This window comes from Neoarius graeffei, chromosome 2, assembly GCF_027579695.1.
Source record: "Neoarius graeffei isolate fNeoGra1 chromosome 2, fNeoGra1.pri, whole genome shotgun sequence".
Taxonomy (NCBI): domain Eukaryota; kingdom Metazoa; phylum Chordata; class Actinopteri; order Siluriformes; family Ariidae; genus Neoarius; species Neoarius graeffei.
This window is the reverse complement of record NC_083570.1, coordinates 2,673,271-2,689,175: the sequence shown is the minus strand read 5'-3', so window position 1 is coordinate 2,689,175 and position 15,905 is coordinate 2,673,271. Positions and strand designations below refer to the sequence as shown.

The 15,905-nt window shown below is 45.8% G+C and overlaps 1 protein-coding gene across 1 annotated transcript; it reads left to right on the top strand.

Annotated features, from left to right (window-relative positions):
* Positions 1 to 13,452: 13,452 nt before the first annotated feature.
* On the top strand, positions 13,453 to 14,484 carry LOC132876031 (trace amine-associated receptor 1-like). Its single transcript, XM_060913254.1, has 2 exons — positions 13,453 to 13,771; positions 13,844 to 14,484. Exons 1-2 carry the CDS (start codon positions 13,453 to 13,455, stop codon positions 14,482 to 14,484), a joined length of 960 nt encoding a protein of 319 aa, XP_060769237.1.
* The last annotated feature ends 1,421 nt before the right edge of the window (positions 14,485 to 15,905 follow it).

Genomic DNA, 15,905 nt, shown 5'->3' with positions numbered 1-15,905 from the left:
TTTAATAACAGACATAGTCACAAAGCCGATTTACAGAAATGAAACTGGAGATTTACATTTATTAATTTGGCAGATGCATTTGTGACTCAGCTGAATAGATGAAGGTTAAGGGCTGTGCTCAAGAGCAACAGTGTGGTGGTCTCATCTCATCTCATTATCTGTAGCCGCTTTATCCTGTCCTACAGGGTCGCAGGCAAGCTGGAGCCTATCCCAGCTGACTACGGGTGAAAGGCGGGGTACACCCTGGACAAGTCGCCAGGTCATCACAGGGCTGACACATAGACACAGACAACCATTCACACTCATTCACACGTATGGTCAATTGAGAGTCATCAGTTAACCTAACCTGCATGTTTTTGGACATTGGGGGAAACCGGAGCACCCGGAGGAAACCCACGCGGACATGGGGAGAACATGTGTCAGAACCAGGGCCATCCATGTTTGTAGTCCCAGGAGCACAAGTCAAACAGAGTTTAAAAAAAAAAAAAAACAGTTTATTAAATTCACAAAAATAAAAAGACAGAGGAATTGGGCACCTTGAATATTTACATAATAACTAAGAATAAATAACCATTCTCCACACTACAACCCATGCAGAGTTAGTATACCAGCCAAATAGTATAAATAGCAAAACCAAAATACTACAGACTACTTTCCTTATAACACTAGCATAAATAGTAAAATGCCCACAATACTACATACTACGGTCACAATAGGTTAGTTGAAAATAGAGTGTTCACCACAAATCCAATCTGGACAATTAATACAACTCAAAACAAAAACATTGTAATAAAAATCTCCATGATATAACCAGTCTCGGTCACCACACACAGCCACAGTTAACGCATCTTTTCCCGGTAGTCCAAAGGGGGCATAGGCAATGCAGGAATTCCCCTCCGGAAGCAGGCGTTGCAACTGAGGTGACAGTGACGACACGAGGGCTCCTGGAAACCAAAAGGGGGCGTGGTCAACACAGGAATTCCCTTCCAAGGGCAGGCATTGCAGCTGAGGTAAGAGTGACAACACGAAGGCTCCCGGAAACTGCTCCAATCGCTGGACCTCGGGCAAATGACAGACCAGGAATTAACAACAGGCCAGGAACTTACAGAATACAATGCTACACACAAACACTCATTGAAATGGGTACTTTCCTTCACAAAAGTTGTGGATTGCCATATAGAAAAACCCTGCCGCGTGGACTCAGAAGCACTCCCGACTTGGACAGGTCTTCCTCTGGCTACCCCTCGGCATAGCGTTCCGGTCTGGTTGCATGCATCGTATGTAAATCAGGGCAGCCAAGGAACGGAACCTCCAGTCATCCACAACGGAAGGATGGCGAAGTCCACAGCCAAAGTGAGGAAGCCAGCGCTTGATTTCCGGGGAACCGCGCCGAAGTAAGTCTCTGTGCCTTTTTAAATCAGTCAGTAATCTCACGGATTGGATGATTAGGAGGTGTGGTCATTATTCAATTCACAGGAATCACCTGCTGCAGTTCTTAGTCACCTCCCCACCAATGTAAACAAACACACGTGTGGAATAACAGCACAGCAAATCGTGTTAGCAAAACAAAAACACACGTGCAATATATCACAGCAATACTCTATCAACTTCACACTGTACTTCAAGGTACCCAAAACAAAAACAAACACTCACTATGGTGACATTAACTGTAACTGAGTTGCCCCATCTGACATTTACCCCCCCACTTTAACTATAGTCATCCCGACTATGTCCCTGCCTGGTACCTCAGCGGCCGTAGGCCCTGTGTGCTGCACTGGGAGCAACGGAGTCCTGGAGCTTCAGCCGGTTCCTCCATCACATCAGTGGCTTCATGAGGTCCATCAGGTACTGATTGGCTTGTCTCTGCATCATGGGTAGAGCTACTGGCCTGTGAGGCTGGCAGTGTCAAGTTACTGGGTTGTGCACGGGCTACCGCAACTTGAGCATTTGGGCCTGCCCCTTCAGACACAGAGGTGAGGGGGCTGCTCCAGAACACCAAGGGTCGGTACCTGGTGGTGTCCCACTGCCCGCCTGTCTGGGGCTGACTCGATTCTGTTGCAACAGGCCCCTGGTCATTGCAAGTATCCTGTGGGAAAGATAATGGACATACACACAAATTATTCCTATGGGCAGTACGAACAGGACCTTCCTCACCTTCTGGCCTTATCAGGTAAACTGGTTGCTCCGGGCGCAGGCAGGAAACCACCACATACGGGGTCCATTGCCATCATGGGGCAAGCTTCCCCAAGGCCCGATGGTGAAAGTGGCAAAGAAGAACTCGCTCCCCCACCTGCAGTTCTATGGCATTAGCTCGTTGATCCCGACAGCTTTTGTCCTCCTGTTGCTTCCGTCTGGTGTGCTGCTGAACAGCTTGCCAGGTCTGACCTAACACTTGATGGTGGGAGCGGACCCAACCATTGAGGGTGTGTTGGTCAGTGGAAGGCCCAGGCTCGTGTATCCAGTCGACAGGGAGCCGAGCATGTCTGCTGAATACTATATAATAGGGCGTTAGACCAGTGGTACTGTGTGGCGTATTGTTATAAGCTTGTATTAAGGCCGGCAGCCTGCTAGGCCAATGCATCTGTGTCTCTTCGGCCAAAGTTCCCAAGAGTTTTAGAAGGGTTTGATTAAAATGTTCACAGGTGCCATTACCTTGCAGGTGGTATGCCGTGGTTCTTTTCTTCCAGCAGCCATAGAGCAAGCAAAGCTGCTGGAAGAGTTCCAACTCAAAAGCGCCACCACGGTCAGACAGGATGTATTCTGGGCTCCCATACACCTGGAACAGGTTCTCCCATACTGCTTTTGCAGTTGTCGTGGCTGTCTGGTCCTTGGTGGGGACTGCAATAGCAAACTTGGAGAACAGATCTGTCATTACTAAGACATAAGGGTAAGTGTCTCCCAAACAGCCTAGTGACAAAGTCAATACCAACCATATGGAAGGGGTAGAAAGTCTCAATTGGCACCAAAGGTGCCCTTGCTTCAGGTCCCGCTTCATACAGCACACACCAAGGGCAGTCATGGGCCCAAGCAGCTGAGTCACGTCTCATTCCAGGCCAGAAGTAGCATTTCTGGAGAATAGCAATGGTCCTATCGGCACTTGGGTACCCTCCTTTCTCGTGGTACTCTCGCCACAAGGTCTCGGCAGACGCCTTTGGGATCAGGATTTGGCTACAGGACTCAACATGTCCTGCTGTCCGGGCTTCCCTCCGTAGAATCTGTTGTACCAGGGAAATCTTATCCCAGTCCTGCGAAAGCTGCTGTAGGTCTGAGCTAGCGTGGGTGACCTCTGCAGGGGGAGGGGCGCATCCCTGCTGCTTCCATGACATCAGCTGGGCCAGGTCAGGATCTTCCTTTTGTCCAGAGTGCCAATGCTGGAGTTCACTGGCAGCCTTAATCTCCCCCAGCCCCGCATCCACCACTCGAGTAACGGCATCGGCTTGTTCTCTTGGGATTCGGGACAAAACGTCAGCATTACGGTTGGCAGCTCCTGGTCGATACCGAATGGTATATCTGAAGTTGGCCAGTTGGGCAGCCCACCGTTGTTCAACAGCTCCGAGCTTGGCTGTCTGCAAGTGTACTAAGGGGTTGTTATCTGTGAAGACCTCCAGCTCCATCCCCCACAGATACTCTTTGAATTTCTCAGTCATAGCCCATTTAAGAGCCAACAGCTCGAGCTTGAAAGAGCTATAGTTCTGGTCATTTTTATCAGCAGGGTGTAAACTCCGACTGGCATATGCAATAACACGCTTCTTGCCCTCCTGTACCTGAGCCAATACTGCACCCAGACCATCCAGGCTAGCATCAGTGTACAGTCGGAAAGGCAATTGGAAATCAGCATATGCCAAAATGGGTGGGCTCACCAGAGCAGCCTTCAACTTCTGTAATGCCTGTTCACATGCTGGGGTACAGTGGATGGGCGCGGTCTTGGAAACTGTCGCAGTACCCTGTAGTAAGCCATGAAGTGGTGCAGCGATCCTCGCAAAGCCCGGGATATACCTGCGGTAGTATCCCACCAGGCCAAGAAATGACCTAACCTGGTGGACATTCTGCGGGGCTATCCAGGACTGAATAACTGTGATCTTCCTGGGGTCCGTGGCCACTCCCTCCGCACTCACAACATGGCCCAAATAGGAGACCTAGCGCTGGAACAGCTTGCATTTCCGGGGTTGCAACTTTAACCCATGCCCATGCAGCTGCTGAAAGACTTGGTCCAGATCTTGAAGGTGTTGGTCGAAGCTGGACGAGTATACTATGACATCATCAAGATATATTAACAGGGACTCGTTGAGGAATTCCCCTAGGCACCGCTGCATAAGTCTTTGGAAGGTTGCAGGCGTGTTGCAGAGGTCAAACGGCATGCGTTCAAATTTGTACAGTCCTAAGGGTGTTACAAACACCATCTTCTCTCAGTCGCGCTCGTCCACCTCCACCTGCCAGTAACCACTGGCCAAGTCCAGTGTGGAGTACCACTGGGCACCCTTCAAGCTGGTCAGTGATTCCTCAATGCGGGGGAGGGGGTATGCATCCTTGTGGGTGACTGCGTTAAGCCTCCGGTAATCTGCGCAGAAGCACCACAAACCATCCTTTTTCTTGACCAGTACAATCGGCGCTGCCCACGGACTGGAGCTCTCCCTGATAACCCCGCCTTCAGGCATGTTCTTGAGCAGGCTCTTGAGCTCCGGATACAGCGTCAGTGACACTGGTCAGTAGCATTCACTACTAGGGGGCGCCGTTCCCATGGGGATCTGGTGTTTCACTGCGCTGGTCTGCCCGAAATCTTTGTCATGTTGAGCAAAAATGCCCTCCCATTTCTGCAAGAATTGATGTAGCCGCTGATGTTGGTCATGGCTCAGGGTCATCCCTTGATCTTCCACCAATGATGGTATGGCTGAGGGGCTGGCCTTGACAATGCTAACACCAACTTCCACCACCCCCGGGCTGCCTGGTGTCAGGACAAGGTCTCAGTGTCCTGCAATGTCCTCTGATCCTACTGGGGTGGCTGTAGCAAGTGGCCGACGTTGGGGGACCTCCACCGGAAATGGATTGGGGATGCACAGTCTTACTGGTACTTGTCCATCTTGCACTTTGACCAGAATATGGGCTGCTCTCCAGCTGAACTCCCCCTCCGTCAGTGGTTCAATCAGCATGGCATGGTTGGACCTCGAGGTGGCATTGCTCACCTGGCACCACAACATCATCTCAGTCTGTGGGGGTATAATCACAGAGGATTGTCTAGTTAGTTTCACTACCCCACTTTCCCAGGACATTGGTGCCCTCTGCTGTACTTGTCTACATACTGCAAAGGCCCTCTCCCAGAGGCTACCTGCTTCAGGAGCAACAGCAGCACGGAAAGCCACAACCCCCTGATGGACCCCCTCCATCAATTCCTTCCAACATTCAGTTATCACATTCATTCCCAAAACTGCCTGGTCACTGCCCAAACACCCATCATCCACAATTATGGCACCTTTATTTGGAATATGTACTCCTCCTACCTTAAAATCCAAGATGGCATAGCCGATGTAGGGGATCTGGAGTCCATTGGCAGCCTTCAGCGTCAGCCAACTGGGTTTGTCGATGGTATTGACGGTCAGGTCTTGGAGTCGATTCTTGAACAGGCTCTCACTAAAGAGTGTTACTTGTGAGCCTGTATCTAAGAGACATTGGATAGTTTTGCCATTGACCTCCACCTCTACTCCTGGACACCTATCAACTAGATTGGGCTTGGATGCTGGGTCACGATCAGACACCTTCACCCCTGTCACGCCTTCCCCCGTGACGGGGGTTACTAAAAACCCTGGCGCTGTCGACATTTAGGGCAGTGTCGCTGCATGTGGCCGGCCTCTCCACAGTCCAAGCATATTGGATGGCCCTGGGCATCCCATTGGTATGGCCTAGCCGATGGGCCTGCTCGGCCACCTGGTCCGGCAAGGGGGTTGTGTTGCATCCTAGAACCGGTAGGTGGAATGGTTGATGGTGCACTGTAGCATGGCTGGGCCCGCAGTTCCTCCACTATCTGGCTGCTCATGGTCTTCAGCTGTGCCGCTAGCTCATTGCAGAGTTCCATCTTCAGGCTTTCTCTGAGTTCCTCCAGGTCAAATTGGCACTCACTCCTTGGGGGTGGGGCTATGAACTTGCTGCTCACAGCCTGGACTTGGGCTTCCGTGGCACAGCCATCCAGCTCTTTCTCCAGTGCTTGAGCCTCCTTTATAGCCACCTGGAAGGTGAGGTCTTCATCTCGTCGTAGCAGCCGCTGTAATTCTTGCCGGATAGGTCCAGCCTGAAGGCCAAGCACAAATTGGTCACGTAATAGTGAGTCTTCATCTCTGCCGGCCTCTTGGTCTGTAGCACACCACCGGGCATGGCACTCATGCAGATGGAGGCCAAAGGAACTGGCAGTCTCATCTCCATTTTGTCGGCATTTGTAAAAAACAATTCATTGCTGTGCATTAGAAGCAGTATCTCCAAAGACTTTCTCCAGGGCCTTGATGACTTTTTCACCATCCACACGATCTGCATCCGAAAGGAGGGCAGCTTCCCTTCTGGCATCCCCATCCAATGTGCTCAGGACAAAGTCCACTTGTTGTTGGCCATTCAGTGGTTGTGCGCGTAGCATAGCTCTCGTCTGCATTTCCCGCTCTCTGAACTTCTGTCGCTCCCCAGCAAACTTTGGCACCCATGGCATGCTGAAAACCCAGGGCATCATTAGTGGGGACACAAGCGGAACATCACCCCCCCACATTACCCTGATTACCCACATTCTGTTGACTTGTGCTGGTGGGAATCCTGCTGGCTACGCCATTTAGAGAGGTGTCAGAACCAGAGCCATCCATGTTTGTAGTCCCAGGAGCACAACTCAAACAGAGTTTAAAAAAAAATAAACAGTTTATTAAATTCACAAAAATAAAAAGACAGAGAAATTGGGCACCTTGAATATTTACATAATAACTAAGAATAAATAACCATTCTCCACACTACAACCCATGCAGAGTTAGTATACCAGCCAAATAGTATAAATAGCAAAACCAAAATACTACAGACTACTTTCCTTATAACACTAGCATAAATAGTAAAATGCACACAATAGTACATACTACAGTCACAATAGGTTAGTTGAAAATAGCACTGTTCACCACAAATACAATCTGGACAATAAACACAACTCAAAACAAAAGGATAATAATAAAAATCTCCATAATATAACCAGTCTCGGTCACCACGCACAGCCACAGTTAACGCATCTTTTCCCGGTAGTCCAAAGGGGGCGTAGTCAATGCAGGAATTCCCCTCCGGAAGCAGGCATTGCAACTGAGGTGAGAGTGACGACACGAGGGCTCCCGGAAACCGAAAGGGGGCATGGTCAACACAGCAATTCCCCTCCGAGGGTGGGCATTGCAGCTGAGGTAAGAGTGATGACACGAAGGCTCCCGGAAACCGCTCCAATCGCTGGACCTCGGGCAAATGAGAGACCAGGAATTAACAACAGGCCAGGAACTTACAGAATTCAATGCTACACACAAACACTCAATGAAATGGGTACTTTCCTTCACAAAAGTTGTTGATTCCAAATAGAAAAACCCTGCCGCGTGGACTCAGAAGCACTCCCGACTTGGACAGGTCTTCCTCTGGCTACCCCTCGGCGTAGCATTCCGGTCCGGTTGCGTGCGTCGTATGTAAATCAGGGCAGCCAAGGAACGGAGCCTCCAGTCGTCCACAATGGAAGGATGGCGAAATCCACAGCCGAAGTGAGGAAGCCAGCGCTCAATTTCCGGGGAACCGCGCCAAAGTAAGTTTCTGTGTCTTTTTAAATCAGTCAGTAACCTCATGGATTGGATGATTAGGAGGTGTGGTCATTATTCAATTCACGGGAATCACCTGCTGCAGTTCTTAGTCACCTCCCCACCAATGTAAACAAACACACGTGTGGAATAACAGCACAGCAAATCGCGTAAGCAAAACAAAACCACATGTGCAATATATCACAGGAATACTCTATCAACTTCACACTGTACTTCAAGGTACCCCAAACAAAAACAAACACTCACTATGGTGACATTAACTGTAACTGAGTTGCCCCATCTGACACATGCAAACTCCGCACAGAAAGTCCCTCTCCGGCCACGGGGCTCGAACCCGGACCTTTTTGCTGTGAGGCGACAGCGCTAACCACCACACCACCCCCTCTCTGGGTGTTGTAGGGTTTAAACCATTACATTGCAGGCATTTATCGGACACTCTTATCCAAAGTGATGTACAACAATTGCAAAAGTCAGGTACAAGAAGTGCTGAACTTCAAGACAAGGAATTTCTAGTGCCAACTGAACATGTGACAGAATAACAGTGTAACATTCTGTTGAAGTATGAACAATCAGCAATCAGCAAAGGAAAAAAAAACAATTCAATGATACAAATAAGCTGACAAAGTGCAATTGAATAAAGAAAAATAAAACCCCAATGGCTAACAACAGGCTCAACAGTACACAGCCTGGGTTGGTCATGACAGCTATGCGATTACACAGTGGATAGGGAAGCAGGGCAGAGTTGCAGCCTGAAGAGGTGAATCTTCAGTCTGCACTTGAAAGTGGTCAGGGAGTCAACAATTCTAACCACAGTGTGAAGGTCACCAGTGGGGAGTCAGGAGAGACTTGAGTGGGTTGGGGAGGAGCAGAGAGGAGGAGCAGAGCATAGGGTTCTGGCTAGTGTGTAGAGTTGGATCAGCCTCTGGATGTATGCTGGACCTGACCCCTTGACTGCCTGGTAACCTAGCACCTATGTCTTAAATTTGATGTAAGCTGTGACAGGTAGCCATTAAAGGGTGGTATGCAGAATGGTAATGTGGGAGGAATGAGGGAGGTTGTAGATCAGGCAGGCTGCAGTGTTCTGGATGAGCTGCAGGAACCTGATGGCAGATGCTGGAAGGCTAGCAAAGAGGTAGTTGCAGTAGTACAAGTGTGAGAGGATCAGCACTTGGACCAGGAGCTGAGTAGAGTGGGTGGTGAGGAAGGGGTAGATAATTCAGATGTTGTAGAAGAGAAATCTACATGTCTGGATCACTGCAGCTTTGTCTGCTGAGGGGGAAAGTCTGTCAGTGAACACCACCCCTAGGTTCTTCACACTGGGTGAAGGTGACATAGAGATGTCCTCCAGAGAGATGACGAAGTCTGGGGGTGGAGAGAATGGAGTGGGAATGTAGATCACCTCCATCTTGCCTGAGTTGACCTTCAGGTGATATTTGTCCATCAAGTTCTGTATGTCATGCAGGTAAGCAGAGATGCAAGCAGAGACCTGTGTGTCAGATGGAGGAAAAGAGAGAAAAAATTGAGTGCCACCGGCATAGCAGTGGTAGGATAGACCATGAGCAGAGATAATTGTCCAAGAGACTGGGTGTAGAGGGACAAGAGAAGTGGACCAAGGACTGAACCTTGAGGGACACCCCTCAGGACACCCCACGTCACACTAATGAAGATGGAGCCGCACGACAATCTGGAGGCATTCATCACGCTCTTCAAGCATGTGGCCGAAGCAAAGGGATGGCTGGTCAAGCAACGTGCAGCCCATCTATTACTGCTGGTGATGTGAGAGGCACAGTCTACCTTGCAACAGCTCCCTGCCAACAGCCAGCTTGTCTACGCTGACTTGAAGCGAGCCATCCTGAAGTGTGTCAGCCGCTCCCCAGAACAACACAGCCAGCTCTTCTGCATGTTGACACTGGAGGAAGTTGGCTGACCATGTGCGTTCAGCCAACAGCTCTGGGATACCTGCCGGCAGTGGCTGAGGGCAGATGACCATGATGCCAAGGTCAACATGGTGACACTGGAACAATTCATCGCGCACCTTTTGGAAGCAACAGTGGAGTGGATCCAGTGCCACTACCTGGCATCGCTGGATCAAGCCATTGAGTTGGTGGAGGACCATTTGGCAGCAGTTCCAGTGGCAGGCAGACATTCCATCTCTTGTCTTTTACTCTCCCCTTCTCCTTCCTCCTTTCATACCTCTTCCCATCCCCACCCCGTTCCCCCACCACAGTGGCAGGGCCAGCCACACCCAGCTGGCTCACCACACCCGTGGTGTCCCCCTACCTTCTGTTTCTGTATCTTCTCCCCCCCATTTGAGTGACTCCCATACTGACAGTGCAGAGGTGAAGCCTGAGCCAGTATGCTGGTGCTGCAGGGTACCCAGGCATCTCTAGGGCCAGTGCTCTGCAATGGTGGTGGGAGCTGTGGTCTGGATCCCCGACATGCCAGAGACAGCCCTCAATCATGCCAGAGCATATTGTATACCAGTGAGTATCCAAGGGGATACAGACCATGCTTTGGTGGATTCCAGCTGTAATCAGACCTCAGTCCACCAAAGCCTGGTGCAAGGTGAGGCAATGGGGAGAGCACAAGTGCTGAAAGTTTTGTGTGTGCATGGGGATGTGCATGAAGATCCATGAGTTACAGTATTTGGTCGCTGTGTGAGACGGCTAACTCTCCAGTAGCTCTGTAGTTTTTAGCTCTTTAAACCTCTTTTTTTCCACTTTTTTTTACTTTTTTGCTCTTCTTATGAAGACATAGTGTGTTTAACTATATAGCATGGATATATTTAACTTTAACACGCAACCAGGAGCCAGTTTTCTTGCTTATTCGAGAGAGGAGCTGCTGGCCCTGAAAACAATGGGACGAACTGGGATACGACACCCCATCCCGGCCGAGCTGAGGAGGAAACCCAGGGGCTGCAAAGCCAGAGCCAGAGGATTCTTAGTGCCAGTACTAAGCCTGGATAGTTGGGGAGGGTTACATCAAGAAGGGCATCCAGTATAAAACCTATGACAAATAAAATATGCAGAACAGATCCTCTGTGGCAACCCCTAACGGGAGCAGCTGAAAAAAGAAGACAACATTGGAATACGGATCTTAAGTTCAATTCCCAGCACTGCCAACCTGCCACTGCTGGGATCTTGAACAAGGCCCTTCATCCTCAACTGCTCAGTTGTATAAATGAGATAAATATAAGTCGCTCTGGATAATGGCATCTGCCAAATACTGTAAATGTTTCATGAGCTTTGCATGCTCTGACAGAACAAACAAAAGACACACTTCCATGGAGGCATCTGTTTTTTCCACTTCATTCACTGAATGTGCTGAGGTGAGAAATGACATTATTATAATTTGTAAATTGCCACCACAGAGGCACCACAAATGCAGTATAAGCTAGTTGGTGGGAATGGACAAGCACAAATTGGTGAAAAAAATTTTGAAGTTTGGTAAAGAGAATTTTCAGGTCTGAAAAGATGTTAAAAATATGGCAGGTTGATATATATATATATATATATATATATATATATATATATATATATACAGTGGTGCTTGAAAGTTTGTGAACCCTTTAAAATTTTCTATATTTCTGCACAAATATGACATAAAACATCATCAGATTTTCATACAAGTCCCTAAAAGTAGATAAAGAAAACCCAGTTAAACAAATGAGACAAAAATATTATACTTGGTCATTTATTTATTGAGGTAAATGATCCACTATTACATATCTGTGAGTGGCAAAAGTATGTGAACCTTTGCTTTCAGTAACTGGTGTGACCCCCTTGTGCAGCAATAACTGTGACTAAACATTTCTGGTAATGGTTGATCAGTCCTGCACACCGACCTGGAGGAATTTTAGCCAATTCCTCCATACAGAACAGCTTCAACTCTGGGATGTTGGTGAGTTTCCTCACATGAACTGCTCGCTTCAGGTCCTTCCACAACATTTCGATTGGATTAAGGTCAGGACTTTGACTTGGCCATTCCAAGACATTAACTTTATTCTTCTTTAACCATTCTTTGGTAGAATGACTTGTGTGCTTAGGGTCGTTGTCTTGCTGCATGACCCACCTTCTCTTGAGATTCAGTTCATGGACAGATGTCCTGACATTTCCCTTTAGAATTTGCTGGTATAATTCAGAATTCATTGTTCCATCAATGATGGCAAGCCGTCCTGGCCCAGATGCAGCAAAACAGGCCCAAACCATGATACTACCACCACCATGTTTCATAGATGGGATAAGCTTCTTATGCTGGAATGCAGTGTTTTCCTTTCTCCAAACACATCACTTCTCATTTAAACCAAAAAGTTCTATTTTGGTCTTATCTGTCCACAAAACATTTTTCCAATAACCTTCTGGCTTGTCCACATAATCTTTCGCAAACAGCAGATAAGCAGCAATGTTCTTTTTGGAGAGCAGTGGCTTTCTCCTTGGAACCCTGCCATGCACACCATTGTTGTTCAGTGTCCTCCTGATGGTGGACTCATGAACATTAACATTAGCCAATGTGAGAGAGGCCTTTAGTTGCTTAGAAGCTACCCCGGGGTCCTTTGTGACCTTGCCAACTATTACACGCCTTACTCTTGGAGTGATCCTTGTTGTTCGACCATTCCTGGGGAAGGTAACAATGGTCTTGACTTTCCTCCATTTGTACACAATCTGTCTGACTGTGGATTGGTGGAGTCCAAACTCTTTAGAGATGGTTTTGTAACCTTTTCCAGCCTGATAAGCATCAACAACGCTTTTTCTGAGGTCCTCAGAAATCTCCTTTGCTCGTGTCGTGATACACTTCCACAAACATGTGCTGTGAAGATCAGACTTTGATAGATCCCTGTTCTTTAAATAAAACAGGGTGCCCACTCACACCTGATTGTCATCCCATTGATTGAAAACACCTGACTCTAATTTCACCTTCAAATTAACTGCTAATCCTAGAGGTTCACATACTTTTGCCACTCACAGATATGTAATAGTGGATCATTTTTCTCAATAAATAAATGACCAAGTATAATATTTTTGGGTTCTCTTTATTATTAGTTCTCTAATAATAACTGGGTTCTCTTTATCTACTTTTAGGACCTGTGTGAAAATCTGATGATGTTTTAGGTCATATTTGTGCAGAAATATAGAAAATTCTAAAGGGTTCACAAACTTTCAAGCACCACTGTGTGTTTGTGTCTATTTTGCGTTTTACTCAAGACAGTGCATGTGTAATCTGCCTAAAGTGAGACAACAGTGGATGAAACCACATAACTTTTAAAGTTCTAGAATGGGTCACAATGAGATAGCATTATATTTTGAACTCTTTCCCCATGGTTTTAAGAATGGAAATAAATGGAATAAGTCAGTGAATAATTCTGTTTCATCATTTACCACCAGGGATTAATCTGGCATACTGCTATTGGATAAGACAGACTATAAATTAAAAATTTCTTCTCCTTGGTTTAGTTCACATACATGGTGCATGGAGAGGTATGAAGGATTATTTTTTTAAAAAAGGATTGTTTAGAATGTAATACATTTGCAAGGTTTTTATAAAAGCAATACATCATGGTCATTGGATTATTATTATTATTATTATTATTATTATTATTATTCCCTCATTTCCTTGTTAATTTTCTCAGATCTGGATGACATTGTGAAAGCAGTCGATGGACAATATCATCAGTTTGGATTTATCGGAGGAGCCTTCACTTTGTTTCAGTTCACTTAACACCTCATGTTTGAAGATTGATTATCCTTTACAAGTTCGGGTTTTGCTCTACATCCTCTTTAGCACTTCTTCTCTTCTCACTGTATTTGGAAACCTGCTTGTGATTATAACTGTTGTACATTTCAGACAATTACACACATCAACTAATTACCTCATTCTCTCTCTGGCTGTTTCTGATCTGCTTGTAGGAGGAATAGTGATGCCTCCCAGCATGATACGCTCTGTGGAATCCTGCTGGTATTTAGGAAACACCTTTTGTAAAATTCACAGCAGTTTGGATGTCACTGTGTGCACGGCATCCATTTTTAACCTGTGTGTTATTTCTTTAGACCGATATTATGCTGTATGTCATCCGCTTCTGTATCACAGTAAAATGACTCCAACTACCATTAGATTAATGATCATAGTGTGTTGGGGCTTTTCTTCAGCAATTGGGTTTGGGATTATGTTTCTGGAGCTCAATATTCTTGAAAATGAAGAGTTTTATTACAATAACTTCCTTTGTGAAGGTGCATGTATGATTTTACAAGATAAAGCAGCAGCTGTGGTGTTTCCTATGATCTACTTTTACATCACTGCAGTAATCATGCTCTGTGTCTATGGGAAAATCTTTCGCACTGCACAAAGACAAGCTCGTGCAATTCAATCCACAAATGCACAGATGAAGACAGCCAAAGAAAAAGCCAGTGTGAGCAAGTCAGAAAAGAAGGCCACGAAAACATTAGCCATAATCATGGGAGTGTTTTTGACCTGCTGGTTGCCATTTTTCATCTGTAACTGCTTCAATCCATTTATAAGACATTCAGTTCTGCCATTTCTGTTTGATTTATTCCTCTGGTGCGGATATTTCAATTCAATGTGTAATCCGATCGTGTATGCCTTTTTCTACAGCTGGTTCAGACACGCTTTCAGAGTCATTCTATCTGGGGGAATATTTCAAACCAATTCATCGCACACCAGATTGTTTTGATTGCCTTTTTCAAGCTGAAAGTCAATGTTCTTTACTTTTAATCAACATGTCATTAAATAAAATGCTACAAATATTTAGCAGTGAAAAAGGGATGGCAATAGCTTTCCCATTCCTTTCCTTTCTAATTTCTACTCCTGCCTATTCCACACTGCTTTAAGTTGGAAACCTGATCATAGAAATGGATCCCCATTTTGAAGATCAACAATCAATAATTTAGTTTCTGTTCTTATAAAATCTGAACAATTGATCAAAGGGAAATGCTAATTTTTTAATATTTAGATAAATATTGAGGCGTGCATTTTGAACTAAACCCAGTAAAGCCTATTTGCTTCAGCTTTCATTATGACTTCATGTTAGATTTGTAATATTCGACACTGTATTTTGTGATGATAAAGTCAATCTGTCATTAAAAAAATATAAATTCTGTTTGATTTATTCTTTTGGGTGGCATATTTCAGTTCAACATGTAATCCAATAGTGTATGCATTTTTCTACAGCTGGTTTAGACATGCTTTTCGAGTCATTTTGTCTGGTGAAGTATTCCCAGCTGATTCTTCACACATCATTTTTTTTAAATTGCTTGTTTTAAACTAAACTTTTTGCTTGGCTTATTATTATTGTCACCAGTGAAACAAATCTGTCAGGTATTTAAACATCTGAACCAAAATGATTTGATCATCAGCTGCACAAACATGCAAAGCTCGTATGTAGTACATTTTGCGTAGAATAATGTAACATCAAAATGAAGGGTAATACAAGCTGGGTGGGATATTTCATCATTTTTATCAGTGGAAATTAATTGTATATGTTTTGTCACGAAGGAGATTTATGAAAATCTAGCTGAAGATTTCCATAAAGTTGAAAACACTATGAGCTGTCAACACCAAGACAATGAAAATTGGGTTCACTCTGATGTAACTTAGTTGTGGTGACAAACCTTTTGAACAGTCCATTAAAATGGGATGTGAAGACCCTGTATCGGTGTGGCTCTTAATTGACAGTCAGATTTGTGATCAGTTGTTTGCCTACTGCTAATCAGAATCCATGGTTTTACTGAGAGCAGCATGAGCTCTCTTCCATGCTTATTTATACCTGCCCACTATGCAGATGATTTGGCCACAGCAAAAAATTCTTAGTTTATCAGCTGCCATATTGCATTTTGAATTGAGACACCTTGCTGGAACAGAAGAATTTAACAGTGAATATGCATAATTTTTCCTCACAATCATTACATTTGATAACATCTCTCTACTTCCTCACTGATCTGGGCCTTGGCCACTGGCCACTTTCCAAAAGCTGCACTTGATCTATGTTCCACCAAAAACATGTAAGGTCACAAAAAATAACTTTGACACACCCATATATTTGAGTACCTCTGGACCAAATTAATAAGCACTTGAAAGTGGTCATATAACTCATGT

Coding starts and splice junctions, on each gene's coding strand:
- LOC132876031 (XM_060913254.1), top strand. CDS start 13,453: ATGGACAATATCATCAGTTTGGATTTATCGGAGGAGCCTTCACTTTGT. Junction 13,772..13,843: donor GTATTTAGGAAACACCTTTT/GTAAAATTCACA, acceptor TTATTTCTTTAG/ACCGATATTATGCTGTATGT.